Source organism: Crocuta crocuta, unplaced genomic scaffold (genome assembly GCF_008692635.1).
Source record: "Crocuta crocuta isolate KB4526 unplaced genomic scaffold, BGI_CrCroc_1.0 scaffold73, whole genome shotgun sequence".
Taxonomy (NCBI): domain Eukaryota; kingdom Metazoa; phylum Chordata; class Mammalia; order Carnivora; family Hyaenidae; genus Crocuta; species Crocuta crocuta.
The window spans coordinates 2080762-2098180 of NW_027529443.1; the positions used below are offsets into that span (position 1 = coordinate 2080762).

Here is a 17419-nt window from a genome sequence, read left to right on the forward strand (position 1 = left end):
GTCACAAGAACCCTGACAGCCAGGGGCGCCTGGGTGGCTCAGTTGGTGAAGCGTCCGACTTCGGCTCAGGTCATGATCTTATGGTTGGTGGATTTGAGCCCCACATCGGGCTCTGTGCTGACAGCTCAGAGCCTGGAGCCTGCTTGGGATTCTGTGTCTCCCTCTCTCTCTGACCCTCCCCTGCTCACACTGTCTCTCTCTTTTTTTCTCTCTTTTTTTTAAAAAAAAAAAATAAAAAAAAAAAAAAAAAAAGAACCCTGACAGCCAGACCTTTCATATGTCCTGAAGGGAATGCACAAGGACATCGACACCCCCATGGTCACATCTTGCCCCCATGCACAAACCTCAGTCGGATCAGGCATCTAGATCTAATGAACAATTTACAAGAAACACAGGGGCTCGAGGAACACGTTAAACGATACCAAAAAGATACAACCAGTAAAATCCTGACTCTACAAGGGCAAAACCAAACCAAAACAAAAAAAACAAAACCCTTTCTTCAACAATTAATTTAGAAGAAAAAATGAAAAAAAGATGGAAGGGAATCTAGAGAGTATAAGAGGCTTAAGAGACTTAACAGGGGCGCCTGGGTGGCTCAGTTGGTTAAGTGTCCAACTTTGGTTCAGGTCATGATCTTGTGGTTCACGAGTTCAAGTCCCGCATCAGGCTCTGTGCTGACAGCTCAGAGCCCGGAGTCTGCTTCAGATTCTGTGTCTCCCTCTCTCTCTGACCCTTCCCTATTCACGCTGTCCCTCTTTCAAAATTAAATACACATTTAAAAAGAAAAAGACATAACAAAGAATCACAATGTATGGACTTTATCTGAATCCCAAACGAACCAATCAGAATGTATGGAACTTACGTGGCTCTCAAGACAACCAATCAGAATGTATGGAACTTATGTGGCTGTCAAAACAACCAATCACAACGTATGGACCTTACCTAGACCTCAATTCAAGAAATGAACTGTTAAAACGGAAGGTGGAGAGACTATCAAGGGAAATAGGAACATGCTAGATAGATACCTACTAATTTAGAGAATCACTGTTAATTTTTATTTTGGGGGGTGTGATCATGGCATTGAGATTCTGTCCTTTTTAATGTCCTTATTGTTTAGAGCAGCACCCTGAAATATTTAGAGATGAAGTGCTACGAGGCTTGGGGTTTGGTGTAACATAATCCGAGTGGGCGGTGGTGGGTGGGTGGGTGTGGGTGAACATGCAGGGCCGGCTGTGTGTTGATCAGTTTTGCAGCAGGAGCCAGATTCATGGGCTACAAGCCTGATACTCGGGCGTGTGACCTGCCAAGATGCGGAGTGCTGAGTGGTTCCTGAACAGGCACTGACAGCCAGCATGGGGGCCACGATCAAGGGGTCCCTTAAGACAAAGCAGGGAGGAGTCATCTGGGCCAGACAGGGGGTGCAGGTGTGGTGTGGCAACCCTCTTCCCAGCCTCCGGCCGTGGGATTTATTGTCCCCGTGCCGCTGAGGAAACCGAGGCAGTGGAAGACAGAACTTAGTGGTTAATTAAGTGCATGCATGTTGGGCTCCCCGGGGACCTCCATTCAGATGATTCTGCCACTTAAAACTAGTCTGGGGGGGACACCTGGGAGGCTCAGTCAGTTAAGTGCCCGACTGCCCAACTCTTACTTTGGCTCAGGTCGTGTATCACGGTTCAAGCCCTGCGTCCAGCTCTGCGCTGACAGTGCGGAACCTGCTTGGGGTTCTCTCATTCCCTATCTTTTTGCCCCACCCCCGTTTGCATGCATGCTCTTTCTCTCTCAAAATAAATATTAAACAAACAAACAAACAAACAAACAAAACCCTAGTGTGGGTAACTTCTGGCCAGCTGTTAACCTTTCTGCACCTCATTAGTCTTCCTCATTTGCAAAGTGATGGCCTCTTAGGGCTGTTTGAGGTTTAAATGGATGAATATCTGTAACACAAGCCCAGGGACTGGCATTTTTTCCATGCTCGAAGAATAGCTGCTATAACTTTATTATCACGACTCTTATCATTGGAGAGGCTAAGAGAGTCACTAGCTGGCAAGGGGCAGAGCCAGCACCGGAACTCACATCCTTCTGACCCCTCTAATCTCCTCCCTGCAGGGGAAGCCCAGGCCCTGAAGTCCTCCTGAGCAGGGGGCTGAGTGCCAGTCTGCAGTGACGGGCCCGTGGGATGATGCTATTATCTCATGCTCGCCCTGGTATCGCCTGGCCCCAGCCTGGCCTCATGAAATCAGACCAAAGCAGAGGAATGTGCTTGCCACCACTCCTGGAGACTTCCAGAGCAACCCCCTCCAAACCCAAGCGAGTGATGGAAAGCCTTCAGCCCCTGAGAGGAGGGGTGGCCCAGGCTCAGATGCCGAGCGGCACTGCAAAGGCTTTCCAAGCTCTTGACCTGCGTTCCAGGCTCTACGCGCCAAGTGGTGGAGAAAAACGCAAAGCACAGCTGTGTCTGGAACCCCACCCACCACCTCCGGCTGTGTGGCCCTGGGAGGGTCACCTCCCTGTCCCACGCCTTGGTTTCCCTTGACTCCAAAACGGGAAGGGGCGCCTGGGTGGCTCAGTCACTTGAGTGTCCGACTCTTGGTTTCAACTCAGGTCACGATCTCACGGTTTGTGGGTTCGAGCCCTGCATCTGACTCTGTGTTGACTGTGGAGCCTGCTTGGGATTCTCCCTCTCCCTCTCTCTCCAAATGAATAAATAAACTTTAATAAAATAAACTAAAATAAAATGGGAAGACCCAGACCTCACGGGGTGGTGGGAAGGTGGAATAGGGAACGCTATTTGTTCTCTGAATCCAGAGTCGAAGACGCAGAGCAGATCCCCAACCCCAGCTCCACATCTGAGCATGAGCGGCCCTGCCGCTCCGGGGCTGAAAGTGGTCCACTGCTCGTGGTTGGAGGGGCTTGCTCTGGAAGTCTTTGCAGCCGGCTTCTCAGACACTTACTTGTCCAGGGTCCGGCAGTCATCGGTGTACTCAGGAAGGTCATTCAGGTCCCTGGGGGAGGCAGAGAGCTGGTGTGGGCTGACAGGCAGCGCCTGGCCATCCTTGCCCACCACCTCCAGGCCTGTGAGCCCCAGGTAGTGCGGGTCCCCCCAGGAGGCGGTGAAATTCAGCTGAAGGCCTGTAACAGGAGGAAAAGTGGCCGATGAACGCCAGATGTTCCGGAGGAGGGCCCAGGATGGAGACGGGAAAAGGAATGACCTTCAGCCTCTGCATTCTACCATCTTGAAAACCCAGACTTCGATGAAAGGGCCTTCTGGGTGGGCTCTCCACCCTTCCTCTTAGAGACCCTCGGGTCTGGATCACTGCTGATCTTTTGGAAATGTCTGGAGGATGAATGGACCCGTGTTGTTTAACCCTGTACATGGCCCCAGATCCTTTCTCCACTCATCCATTGTGCTGCTTAAAACTGTAGCATGGCTTCCCGCTTGAGTGATGCTTGGCTGCCAGGCCTTGTCCCTCTGGCTTCTACCTACTTGTCTAACCTCCTCTAACCTCCTCTTACAGGGATCTGAGCTCCACTCAGACTGGCAGTCACTCATACTTCCGTTCCTCTCCCCTGTCACAGGACCTTTGCACATGCTGTTATCTCTCCCTGGAACTCAATGGCACCTAGTCAACTTGTGTACATCCTTTAGATCCCAGCTCGCTTTGGAAGCCCTCCCAACTTCTCTGACCACAGCGAACCTCCACAGCCTGCCATGTCACTGTGGATTTCCACTTCCCTGCCCTGGCCACCATGGTGATCTTGTGACCGTTTGGTAAATCTCCATTTGTCCCACCAGAGGGTTAAATCCCTGAGGGCAGAAACCCCCTATGATGTGCCGGACCACTGTATGCCCAAAGCCCATCACGGTGCCCGGCACACAGGCGGAGCTCAGTGCAGACAGAGCATTTCAACAGCAACTACGTGGAGGCAGCTACCTCAATACAGCGCCACAACGAAACGTGGGCATTTTACACGAATTGGGCACTATCGGGGTAAGCTGTGACCTATGATGATACCTCCATCCTTTGGCCCTTGCCTCACCTCAGCTCCATCAGAGACCCTTTGGACGCGACCTTCTGGGGTCCTGGGGCAAAACGGCCTGGGTGAGTCATCCATTTGCCCAAAGAGCTCAACCCAAAGGGATCCTGACCAAGGTCAGGCCCCCGTCAGGTATGTGGCTGGAGCTTTCCTTTCCTTTACTGGCCTCCCGATAGAGCAAGACCACGCCCAGTGAAGTCTGTACCCTGGAAGGATTTGGAGCCTCTTCGATTGAGCCCCTTCTGGGGAGGCTGAGTTCGGAAGGCTCACACTCTCCTCTGCAGCTCTGGCAGAAGGCCGGCGCTGGAGTGCTGGGGGGAGGGACCTGGCTGTCACGTGGTCCCACCTGTCCCAGCTCCGGCGTGGAGGCAGAAGCCCGGGGAGGCTGCAGGACATGCTGGGAAGTGAGGCTGAGCCACACAGTCTGCCTGGAGCCCCGCTTCCTCTCCCACTCGCCCGTCACTCCAACACGTGCTCTGTGACTCAGCCTCAGATCCGCCTGACCTCTTGGTGCGAGGCAGCCCTGGGCGACTTGGCGGCAGATGGCTGAGGTGTGTGACCTGCTTGGTGAGGGGCATGTCCTAGCTTCCATGGCACCGAGGGCATGCAACGCGGCCACAGGCTCTTTGCAGGGAGACTCTGTGCAGTGGCTTGAGTCTGGGTCCTGTGATCAGCCGTGGCCCGTGGGGGCAGGTAAAGCACATGTGCGCCCTGGGGCATGTCCTCTCACGCCACCCCTACGCACCCTGCTGTGTCAAGGAGCCAGGAGGACCCAGTCTCCTTGCTGCTGGGCGTGTGAGTGAAGATGCCCTAGACCATCTGCAGCTGCCAAGCCAGCGCACGTGCACACGGAACCGGGCCACAGAACCGTGAGCCGATCCTGGACAAATAGTGGCTGTGCCCAAGCCACTGAAGTCTCCGCTGGTTTGCACTGCATCAAAAGCTAATCGATGCGCTCCTTTGCATCACCAGCCTGTGCTCAAATGTCAGCTCCTCAGGCCTCCCCTGACCACACGAGCTCAGGCGGCGTCCCCGTCACTCTCCACTTCGTCTTTTGTCACAGCGCTTACTACCCAACCGCGTAGTCTACTTATCTGTTTGCTTATGTGTTTTCTTGACTTCCCACTAAGACGGAAGCTCCCTGAGGGGAAGGGCTCTGTTGACCTTGTTCCCTGTCATATCTCCAGAGCCTAGAACAGCATCTGGGAGCCAGATATGGTCAATAAAGTTTTTTATTTTACTTTTAAATACCTGCAGGTAAATGGATCAACATAAAATCATTGAGTGTTGCCAAGTTCATAGTTAATGGTAAAGGAATATTTATTGATCATCTACTATGTGTAAAGCCCTGTCCTTGGATTTGGAGATTCGAGGGTCAACACACAGCACCATCTCTCTAGAAGCTTCCGTTGCGGTGAAGGCCAACAAGAAGCACAGAACAGACACACAAATACGACACGTCCGCAGAGCTACGAGTACCATGAAGAAAACAAGACACGGTGTGTGGAGGGGGCAGTGACATCTCTGAGGTGGCGACACTGGGGCTGAGGCCTGGGGGAGGGGTGAGAGCCATTCTTCAGCATTTCTGGAAGAACATTCGAGGCTGAGAGGATAGCAAGGGCACTGGCTCTGGGATGGGAACCAATGTGATCTGAGGTTAGAACCAAGTAATCGAGGGGGGGCAGTGAATCAGAAGGTTGGGCAGGGGCTGGCTCATGTCCTGAAGTTTGGATTTTCTTCTCCCTGGGATGAGAAGCCCATGGAAGGGTGGACTTTGAATTTTTTTTAATGTTTATCTATTCTTGAGCAAGGGAGAGACAGAGACAGAGTGAGAGAGAGCAAGCGAAAGCGTGAGGAGGGGAGGGGCACATTGAGAGGGAGACACAGAATCTGAGCAGCCTCCAGGCTCTGAGCTGTCAGCACAGAGTCTGATGCGGGGCTTGAACTCACGGTCCGTGAACTCATGACCTGAGCCAAAGCTGGACACTCAACCGACTGAGCCCCCCAGGCGCCCCTCAGGATCTGTTTTGGAGGCAGCACTGCAGGCTTCTCAATGGCCTGTGCAGAAGTGAGGGAAAGACACGACATTTTCTGACCCATGAGACAGAGTGGCTATGATTTCCACTCCCGAGAGGCAGCGTGCATGGAGGTGGAGGAGGCTGTGGACTTGAGGGAAATCACCGCGAGGGAGCACCGCCGCCTGCCCCGGGGGAAACAGACGGCTCCCCAGCTCTCCCTGGACGCCCCTTGGCTTGCCTGGCACGAGGCACCGCTGGCACATCTAATTTGGGTTTTGCTCCAAAAGCGTCTGCTCTCCTGTTGGAGCTAATATTCACGTTCCATATTCATTTTCCTCTGGTGTATCAATTAGTATTTATATAAATGGAAATTAATTTTGTTATTTCTCTCCCACGTTTCAACTCTCTAAGCTACTTTCCTATTCATCCCTGCTGATATTTGCAAAACGCCCCAAATTAGCGTCATCTGCAAATTAGCAAGTCATATATCCCCTTTCAAAACATTAATAGGATTGGCCGTATTTACCCACCCCAGCGCGCACCCCCCCGGGCCACGTTAGCAAAGCTCTCTCCACGCTTACAGGCTGGCGAAGTGGGTTTAGGATTTTAGAGGCAGCAGGGAAAACAAAAAGGTTCAGGGAAGAGAGACTCCGAAATCGCATGGCTCTGAAAGTGCAGAGGCTGCGTGGTCAGGAGGCTCTTCTCTCTACCACACTGAGAAGCAGAAAAATCACACTTTCCCTCCAGCAAGAAGGGCCCTGAGCTCTACTCCAGGGCAAAATTCCCAGTGGCATTGAAATGACATTTGCGAGAAAGGTCAGAAGCTGGTTTGGCGGGAAGGACATTTACAGACAGGGTCTTTGGGGAAATCAGCAGGAAGGGGACAGCGGCTGCTTGCGGCCAGCCTTCCTTCCTTGCTTTTCTGGCTTTGGCATTCTGACCTCCACTACGACACTGGGTGGCTGCCTCTCACCTCTGGCTTCAGGGGTGGGCCTCTGACCCCGACTCCCTCCCCGCCGTGGTGACTGGTTTGTGGGTGAGCGTGTGACCCAAACGAGGCCCAGGAGACCCGATTCTGGAACCACTGTTGGACTCCATGGGAACAGAAGCTCTCGTTTATCCAGGACGGCCGGGCAGGAAGGGAACGCAAAGCCAGAACTTCCAGAAGCCCTTAGGCGGCCAGGGTCTAAAGGGGAGAAAGACAGGAGAGAGAGAGAGAGGGCAGAGGACGGGAGGGACACACGAAGGCTTGATGAGGTCATTTGCACACTTGAATCTGGCTGCGTGGACGGACTGAGAACGGAGGGTCCGGGGAGCTGGCACAGGGAAAGCCTCAACATGGTGCCTGAATGGGAGACAAAACCATAACCCAAACCAGGCTCTCGCCTGCACTAGGTTGGTTCTAAAAAGTCTCTGTTGTCCGAAAGCAATTGAGAGTGTTCTGGAATGTAAGGATGTGTGGGGATTCAAAGTGAGGCATGCTCCCCTCTTTTAAGAGGGAATTCGTCTTTGTGCAGCGAGGGAGGGAGAGATGGTGCTCGCTCAGCACGTGGGCAGGCTTCCCTGGGGAGGAGGTGGGCGGCAGCGCGGCCCCGCAGAAGGGGGGTGCAGAGGGGGCTGTCGGCACGGCCGGGTCCCGGCCCAGGACTGCAGGGCTCAGTCCCCCAGGGGAGGGCAGGCTGATGGCTCACAGCTGAGTCCTCCCACACGCGCTGCCCTTGGCCTTGGCGCTCCCTGCGCGTCACAGATACAGGTGTATGAAGGCCTGGCCCCCAGGACAACTCCAAGGGGACTTCGCAGCTCCATGGCTCCCCGTGCAGCTGGCAGAGGCCTTGAGGTGACGGCACGAGGCCTGGCTCCTCGCTTGTCTGTCCTGCTCGCTGCCCTCCCTCAACTGCAGGCCCCAGGGGAGTCTGGCTGGTATGGCTGCAAAGGACTGGCTGACCGGGCCTCCTTGACGGGGGCCCGGGAACGGGAATCAGGGGGCATGTCACTCAGCCAGGACCTCGGGCCTGAAGATTCCCCAGGACGCAGAGGTCCTTATACACAGCAAGGGAGGAACTGGCCGGAAGGATAAGTGGGAAAGGAAGAGGGAACAGACACAGTGAAGCCCAGATGGGATTTGCTCAGCGGCCACAAACCAGCAGCCCATGGGCTGAATATACAACACATATTGTTTGGCTCGTATGGTGTTTACACATAGCATAAAATTAGGCTACTGACACGTAAAACTTTGGAGATTTCACATAACAATTCCGATTTCCAGACTTCTCAGAAGACCCGGCATCCTGGATTGGCATTCCTGCCCCCCCACCCCGCACCCCCCACCGTCTAGAGCAGGGAGGGTGCAGATTTCCTTTGTGGGTGTGCCTGAGCTTGTAGGGACAGCCCAAACCACTCTATGGCAGATACCCTGGGGTCTCTTCTGGCTCTTACAGCTGCTCATTCTATGCTTTCTGGGCTTCTGCTGCAGCCTCCTGGCTCAGGGCCACAACTAACCCAGAAGGTGTCTGCATGCAAGATGCAAAAGTGCCCTTCTGGAAAAGGCCGACTGCAGAGAGGTCCCCCCTCCTCTGAAATGATGTGGCTCCATCCCACAGCTTGGCGTCTCTGTGCAGTATACAACCTGCCCAACTGTCCAGGGAAGCCCTGCCCCAGGTGGCCATGACTGCCCCGGGCCCTTGACGGTCCTCCTTCTACCAGACACTGGCCCACGAGAGGATACTCACAGATCCCATGGTAGATGCCTGGCTCTGGTGTGGTTACCTCAGGGACAGGGGGAATGAGTGGTGGCTCTAACTCCGGGACCTACACACAGGTTGGGGGAGAAGCAGAGAGGAAGAGGGCGATGTCAGTGACAACCTGCGCAGCTGGCTGGCCGTTTTACCAGATACTGCTGTCCACCCTGAGCCCCACGTAGTCCCTGTGTCCTTTCTTGCATCTTCTGCCATCGTGGAAACTCCGTGTTGGGTAACATGTGCAGACCCGGAAGTCCTCGTGTGTCTGAGTTCTCACCAGCAGCTCTTATTAGTGGGGGAGGAGTCTGACATCACCAGCTAAGGTGATCAGAGTTTCTGGAATAGGGAAGGACCCAGTAAATACCTAGGGAGCCAGAGGGAGGAGGATGAGAGAAATCAGGAGGGAGAGATGAAGAGAAGGAGAAAGAAAAATTTTAACCACAGAGAGTGGTTCTCAACCACGGGCCTGGGAGTCTCATTTTTAAAAAAATGTTTATTTATTGTGAGAGAGTGAGCATGGGTGTGTGCGAGCTGGGGAGGGCCAGGGAGAGGGAGGGAGGGAGTCCCAAGGGGGCTCCAGGCTCAGCGCGGAGCCGGATGCAGGGCTCCATCTCACAACTGTGAGATTTTTCCTGAGCGGAAATCAAGAGTCAGATGCGCAGCCAACTGAGCCACCCAGACGCCCCTGGGCACCTGGATTTCTAGAGCTCCCAGGTGAGTCCTGTGGGAAACCAGGAGGAAGGACCCTTCCTCGGTCTATAGGGGGTCAAAGTGGGCAGCCACACCTTCCCTCCTGGGTCTCATGTATACATTGCGCTCATTAGATCTCTACAGCATAGGTTAGGGCAAGAAGGCCTTTACTGCTTTGCAGACAGGAAAGCTGAGATGCAAAAGGAAGGGAAGTTGCTTGTCTGGATGTTAAGAGTTTTCGTACGGATGGTGTTTCGGTCCCAGGAGCGAAATACTGGATCCTTCAGCCCAGCCCATAGACATAGCCTCTTCCGGCCCTTTCCCGCCTGGCTGTGGGGAGGGGGGTGGGGAGGGTGGTCCGCTAGAAGCATCCATGACACGGGGCAGCCTCGGGTCACCAGGGAAGGAGGCTGCCCTGCTCTTCGCCCTCCCTGAGCCTCCTGGGACGCCCCCTGGTGGATGTGCTGACCTGAACACCCAGACAGGTGGGGAGCACCTCTAGCCCTGTCACCTCCTAGGCGGGGGTGACACTGGCTTCCCAGAACTCAGGTCCCTCATCCCTGAGACTGGGACAGATTCCTTCCTGTCCTGCACAGGCTGCGTGTGATCAGAGACCCTTAGAAGCATCTGGAAAATGGTGGGCACGTGAAAAGCTCTCAGGTCAGCTCCCAAATGGGGAGCCAGGGCTCAAATCCAGACCACAGGCGTGCCGTGGCTCACAGAAGGTTTGAAAGCATCTCCCTTACTTGCCAACTGGGAGTTGTTTTAATTGGGGCAGAGTTTACATCAAAACCCAGATTGCTGGCTCCTCTCGAAAAAAAATCAGGACAACTATCAACATGAACCAGCCAACTCCTGTCTCAGGGCAGGGGTGGAGGGCAGCTACTTCCTTAAAAGCGGGAACCTCGGCACCCTTCAGTCTTGTACCACACTTTGCCTGGGCCCCGCGGGTTTTCACCCCCAGTGAACAGTGAGGGATCCACTCCAGGTCCTCCTGACCTTGCCAGCACTGCCTTCTGTCCTTTGGATTCTAGTGGACCCCCTCCCCCCCTCCCCTCTGTAACCATCTCCTCTTTCCCCTTAGGACCTCAAGAACATCTCTGGGGATTCTGGCTGTTTTGATTGCTGGTCCTTCACTTGGACTGACCCTTCCCCTGAAGGTCGTCTTTCATTTCTTAAAAAAATTGGTTGATCAGTTAAAAACACAGACTTTGGAGTTAAGTCTGGGTAGCTCAGTCAGTTAAGTGCTGGCTCAGGTCATGACTTTGTGGTTGGTGAGTTTGAGTGCATCGGGCTCTGTGCTGACAGCTCGGAGCCTGGAGCCTGCTTCAGATTCTGTGTCTCCTCTCTCTCTCTACCCCTCCCCTGCTTGCTCTCTCTGCTCTCAAAATAAATAAACACTAAAAAACAAACAAACAAAAAAAAACCCTTAAAAAAAAAAGCACAGATCAGAGTCCTACATTCAAGTTCAAACCTGGTTACTCTCCTGCTGTGTGCCCTTGGGCAAGTCACTTTACCTGTCTGAGCCTGGGTTTCCTAAACGGGGGTTTTAATGGTCTCTACCTGGTGAAGCACAGGATGCATGGTGCTCCATGCCTACATTCCAATACGCACGTGGGAAACGATCACTGGGATTATCATTATCTTAATTCTAAGTCTGCCCGTTAAGAGCGTTTCTAGTCCGTTCCGTCAAAAACAACGGTGAGTGATCAAAACACAACCCAAAGCAAAAGTCCCCGCCGAGACTGCCAACCTCTAAATTACAGAGATGGCGCAGAGCTGCTTTCTCCTAGCTTTGATTAAAATTTGAATACTTTCTTTACTCTGGTTAAAAAATAAATAAATAAAATAAAAAATAATTAGAGAATGAAATATGACATACAGGACCCAAAAATGAAGTAGAAAAATGGGAAATGTCAAAACAGTAGCACCAGCAGCTTAAAGGCTATCCATCTTCATTCCTCCTGTTCTACTCGGCGCGGGGAGAAGAAATCTCTCGGGGGTGCCCCCCGCCTCCCCCCACCAGTCCTACCCGGTCCTCAGCCCACGAGCCCGCCTGGGTGTAGGGCCTCTCCTCCCCGTCGCTGTCGGCGGTGCTCGGCCTCCTCAGCGTCTCCGTGCTCCGCAGGCCGCAGGGACCCTGCACGTCCACGTCAAATGTCTCATCGGAACAGAATATGGCTTCCAGGATGTCGTCGTCGGTTGTGAATAAGATGGTGTCTCCAAAGTGCTCTGGGGCTGGGTGGGTCACGAGGAAGACAGAAGAGTCAACTCACCCCAAACCCACGTGGTTTGTAAGACCAGGAACCCAAACCCACCACCCTTTGTGGTAGAAAATCCCAAACCACCAAGAGTCCCCGCGGTGTAAGCAAGCCCCGTTATTTATTATTCACATGCCACAAATGGCCTTCCCAAGTCCTAGGAGCCACTTAGATCTAATGATGGGGTCTAACCTACAGAGAGTCACGGTGATCGGTCCTGAAATAGGTGTGGGTGATGCATCCTGGCAAGATGCTGTTGGGACCCCACCCAGGTCCCTGCTGAGGCCTTTTTGTGGGGCTGGAGGCTTGCCTAGAAGGGTGTGGGAGTGAAACCCCCAACCAGGGGGGCTCGCAGGATTCCAAAGCTGTCCAAAGGGCAGAGAATGCAATTTATGCTCCAGAGCTCCCTCAGGGTCAGGCTGAGGCTGGGCTCCCCCAAACCGTATCCTTGCCTGGTTTCCCCTCACTTCTATCCTGTCTCCCTCCTTAGACCACAGCCTCTTTTGGAAGCACCCCTTCAATAAGTCGCTTACAGAAGGATCCCCCCCCTCCTCCGACTGAGGCGCTAGGGAAGCTGACTGAGGCCGGTGCCCAGAGGAGGAGTTTAAATGAGGCCAGCAATCCTGTGCACCCCCGGGCACCCCCGTGCACCCCCATGTGCCTCTGTGTACCCCAGTGCACCCCCATGCTACAAAAGGGGAGGAGTGGGCCAGGCCTAGAAGGAGGAGAGACCCATCTGTCACTGGCTAGCCAGGGTCTCTAGCCTTTCCCCAGAACAACAGCGGGTAGCAGGTAGAGGCTTCCAGAACATTCTCACAGACATACCGTACCTCCCGTCAGGGTCCCCGAGGCCTTGGCGATTTCTCCTTTAAAGATGCACTGTGCGTCTAACAGCATGGTGATGTCCTTCACGCCACGGAAGGAATGTATCCGAGACTTATTGTAGTTCCAGATGCGGACCAGGGCCACCTGGCAAGGGTGCGCGAAGTCTATGGAGATGGAGTGGGGCTTGCCCAGCGTGAAAGGGGCCAGCCACACATGCATGTCGTCCTGGGTCCTGTTCACCCCGTCGATGAGGTTGCTGACCACGCGAGGGTCCTTCCCATAGGCTGGTAAAATATTGATGTCGGGCGGGTCTGCCTGAATGTTGGCGATCTGCACGGGCTCCCCCTTGGAACTGAATATTTCTATTCCATTAAGGCCGACATAGTGCCGGTCCCCCCATGTCGACTTGATGTCAATGACCAGGCGCTGCCCATAAGGCAAGACGGGGATTTCGAAGTCGCTGCCGTCGTCTGTCTCGGTGGAAACTTCCTCCCGGCCTCTCCTTGGCTCCAGTGTCTCTTCCTTCCACGGGGCCGGTGGCTCGCCGTGCCGGCTCATCTTCTGCTGCTGCAGGAACTCGTCCAGGACGTCCCCCTGCAGCTCCAGGTTGGAGATGCGTCCCCGGTGGGAGCGGTCAAAGGCACTGAGGGAGTCCCAGGACTCATGCAGCGTGTGGTCCTGCTCACTGCACCTGCGGGGCCGGGGTGGCGTCTGGGTGGACCAGGCGTCTTCTGGAAGGATGCAGGAGGGGCGAAGCCCTGTTAGTGGCCTGGGAGCAGGCAGGGACCTTTATAGACTGTCTCCCCCAGGGGGTTACCCCCGGGGAGGGGATTCTAGAGATCAGCGGGGTGGCTCTTGGGGTCTCGATGCCTAGAGGCCCTGCCTTTGGTGAGTGGGACCCAGATGTTAATATCCTGCCCTGCGCGGGACAGCTGGGGCCTCTGGCTGGTAAGAAATGGAGATTCAAGTCTACAATCTGGTTGTTTTACAAAAAGTGAAGTATTTCTCAATATAGTTCGAATTTTCTGAAGTTTATTTATTTTGAGAGAGAGAGAGAGAGAAAGCACGAGCAGGGAAGGGCAGAGAGACAAGGAGAAAGAGAAGCCCAAGCAGGCTTTGCACCGTCGACACAGAGCCCGACACAGGGCTCGAACTCACAAACCACAAGATATGGCCTGAGCTAAAACCAAGAGTCGGATGCTTAACCATCCGAGCCACCCAGGCCTCCTGATAATATCTTTTAATTTTCTAAGAACGCAACCACCACACAAATTGAGGGAAGACACTTTGGTGTGTGAAAACCTTTGCTGGAATCATCCTCACACAACAGGCGCGGGCACTGCCACTGCCGGTGGCGCCTGAGTCAGCAGCCAGAGGGTCTGCGCTGAGGCTGTTACGTCACGTGACTTTGGACCGTGTTTTCAAAGACTGCCTCATGGCAGGTGGAAACCTCGTGAAAGAATGCTAAATGGGAAAAAGCCAGAATTGCTATGTCAGAAGCAGCAGATGCTGGGGGCCGNTGACGTGCTAACCTGATCGTCTGGGACGTGTCACCTGATCTTCTGAGTTCCCGAGATGCGTTATTTTTATAGTCGGGAAAAAGTGCTATAAAAACCGCTAACAACACAGGTATATTATAAGCAAGGAATTCACTTCTGCACGTGGCTAGCTTGGCTTCCAGATCGGAAGCCCGGGTCCCCAGCACATGGAGAGCACAGTCCGGCCCTCAGAGGGGCGCTCCGAAGGCTGCAGTCTCCTTGATGCCGGACAGAAGGGCCCCGGCGTGCGCACCAAGCAGCAGCTTATCCTCGCGGCCATGGCTAACTGCCGTGTAAGGGTGTCATTCTGGAAAAACAGCAGCTGATGACACTGACATTCTGTTTTTTCTCCTTTCATATCGGACTGTGTCCTGCACTCCATTTTCTGCCTGTCTCCTAGGGGGCCCGGCTCCATCAATTATCCCCTCTCTCCAGAACCCTCCATCATCTCTTCCCACTGGCACCTTGCCCTCTCTCTGCCTGCAGACGTGCATAAATCTCTCCTACCTGAAAGAAAAAGGAAGCCCGACCTGATCTCGTGACTTCCTCCAGCTGCCCCCCCCCACCCCCATTTTCTCTTTCCCTTTGCTGCGGCCACTATGTCCTCCCTCAAGCCCTGCAAGCTGTTTGGCTCATCCAAACCCCACTTGCCCTTCTCCTGATTTTCCTTTGGGGACCACCCCACCTTCAGACCATCCAGATTAGGCAAATGCTGACAGCGCCCTTCCAGGCTGGGAAGGGAGCTATGGAGAGAGAGGGGCTCAGTTTAAAGTGGCGCCCGGGGGCGGTGGCCGGCTCGCTACACTGTGGGCGGAGCCTGCCTGACAATGAAGCCAACACAGGGGACCTGGCCCAGAGGTGGAGAGAGACAATGACATCATTGGAGCCCCTGGATCCAGCCATGCCTCAAGTCAAACCCCTGGTGGCTTTCTGTCCCTTGCCTCCATTAAGAGTCCTAGAATTCCCACACCCCTCCCCTGATTGGACCTTCTGCAGCTACACAATGACTCCGTGTACTCGATCTTTCCTCAGTCCTCATGCTCCACATCCCAGGCACAGCTCCTCCACCTGACGGTCCCTCCTCTGCTCTCTTAGGAGCGGTGGCACTTTCGGGCTCTGCTGCTGCTGCTGTCAGCCTCCCCAGCCCTGGCCCTGCCCCAGGCCTCCGCCCCATCTGGCCTCACCCGGCCAGCTCCTGGCTGCCAGGCGGGCAATGCTCAATTTTCTACGTCACATTCTGGCTTCTCTCCCCCAGCCACCGCCTACCGGTTCCAACAACCCCTTGGAAGGCTGAGGCATGTCCACTCTGTCACCTCAAACTCTGTGTGCCTAGAAGGGAATCTGTCCCCAGACCTTTCCATTGGACGATGTCGACTGCGCTGGGAAACATCTAACTCATCCCCGTGACACCAAGCCTCACACCTCTCCCCCTGACGATCAGCTCCGCCGGGTGCGCCTTTCTGTTCCCTGGACGCACCAAGTCTCTTCCTGCCTCTCCTTGTTGTGCCCTCTCCCAGGAATGCTCTTCTCCCGGATCCCCACATGCCAGCCCACCTGGTCCCCGTCTCCTCCTTTGCCCCCCGGTGCGTCTCAGTGCCTCAAATAGACCCAGCCGCGTAGCTCAGTGCACGTTTGCTAGCACAGGGACCGCTGGCTGGCATCACCATCACGCCACCCCTGGGTTCAGGCCCGCAGCCGAGGGACCCTCCCCTCCACCTTGCACCTGTCCTCTCCCCTCCTTCTCATCTGCCATCAAAAAAGGCCCTAGGAGTTTCCTCCTTCTTTTCCTCTGGGCACAAGGCTTAACATCTGGCAGGAGGAACTTCCCATATGCATCGTCATGACATCAGGTTATTGTGATTTGATTTCTACTGACTGAAATGAACGGCCCAAGGGCCGGTCTGCAAGCGCGCGCGGGAGGAGGCAGAACAGACGTCATGTGTCGGGGACTCAGCCTGTGGTTCTCGGCCAGAAAGGCAGGGCTCTGCTCTCATTCTGCGTCTGCTTGCTGATTTATTCTCCCTGAGATGTCCGCCCCGGGTGTTGAACGCAGAGAGGGGCGGGCCTCCGCCTGGACCTCTCAGATGTGAGGCAGGCTGGCCCGCGTTTCCCTCTGTCTGCAGAAGGTGCTGAGCACCAGTCCCCGGGAGTTGGGGAGCTGCCGGCATCCGTGCTTTGTCTTTGTCAACATCCCTCCCCACAGCCCTGAACAGACAGGAAGCTGCTGCTGTCACGTGCAGTCGACACAGTCTGGGTGGGGGGCCCTCGCATGAGATGGCGGATTGAAGGTTTACAACTATCTCTTGGTGGATGGAGGTATATGCTAATTGTTACTAACACAGGAAATGAAAAGGAATGTAGACATGACAGAACCATACGCGGTCAAGGTGAACAGCCCACCGGCCACAGCCGATTGCACAAAGCGTGGTCACCTGACCCAAGTCGGCCAATCAGCGTCTCCCGTGAGACTTTAGGAGCAAGAGCTGGGAAACTGTCGCCCTCTGGTGGTGAGGCCCTTCCCCGCCCTGTGCACAGAGCCCAGGAAGCTGACCTCATGAGGAAGAGTGAGGGAAAGTGGCAGAGGCAGGGCCTGGGGAGTCAGGGCAGGGTCTCCTGGGTGCACGCTGGCTTTCGGGAGGGCCAGTGCCCCCGCTGGGCAGATGTGATTTCATCCACCCAGAGCGAATAGACCTCTGATGCAGACCCTTCCAAGATGTGGATGACATTAGAATGGGATGCTCTGTTGGACAAAAGGATTTCCAGGCTCTGGCTTTTGGTGACAACACGACTGAGTCCCAGGGAAGAACTCGGGAGGTCGTTCATTCTACAAGCGTCGTTGGAGGGCTCGGCCGGCGCCTTTCCTGAAGGGCACGGCTGTGGGATTTGGCTCTATGTAATGGGTAATTTAAAATTTCTCAGCAACTTTCCTTTTTAGCATGACTGGCTTAACAAGCATTAAATCTCAAGGGCTCCGTTCTTAATGTGTCATTGAGCCAAGCAGTGAAATGCCTGGAAAGAAATTAAAATGAGAGAAAATCTTCTGAATGTGGACAAGTTAGAATAACACCCGTCACCTCGGAGCTCCCTGAGGTTGTGAGGGTCTGTTTACAGGGAAGGCTCTGCCGTGTCTGGCCCTCCTGGGCAGGGAGGGGCTGCGGAGATGGGGCACCATAGGATGGCAGTTCGAGGTATGGATGCTGAGGCAGGGTGGCCTGGGTTCAAATCCTGCTCTGAGCCTCCCCGGCTGTGTGACCCAAGGAGAGTTACTTAAACCTCACATTTTCTTCATCTGTAAAACAGGGCTGGCGCCAGGG

At 54.6% G+C, this 17419-nt stretch overlaps 1 protein-coding gene across 3 annotated transcripts in view; it reads right to left on the reverse strand.

Moving 5' to 3' along the window:
* Positions 1-17419, reverse strand: part of KATNIP (katanin interacting protein) — a 193977-nt gene that overhangs the window by 16099 nt on the left and 160459 nt on the right. For all 3 annotated transcript variants that reach the window (XR_013334225.1, XM_077760457.1, XM_077760456.1), the window contains 4 exons: positions 12573-13298; positions 11514-11719; positions 8783-8861; positions 2952-3129 (listed from right to left, as the gene is read on the reverse strand). Coding sequence is in view for 2 of the 3 variants with exons in the window: in XM_077760457.1 (XP_077616583.1) it covers positions 2952-3129; positions 8783-8861; positions 11514-11719; positions 12573-13298 (1189 nt within the window). In the remaining variant the exon portion in view is untranslated. The remainder of the gene's footprint in view (positions 1-2951; positions 3130-8782; positions 8862-11513; positions 11720-12572; positions 13299-17419) is intronic.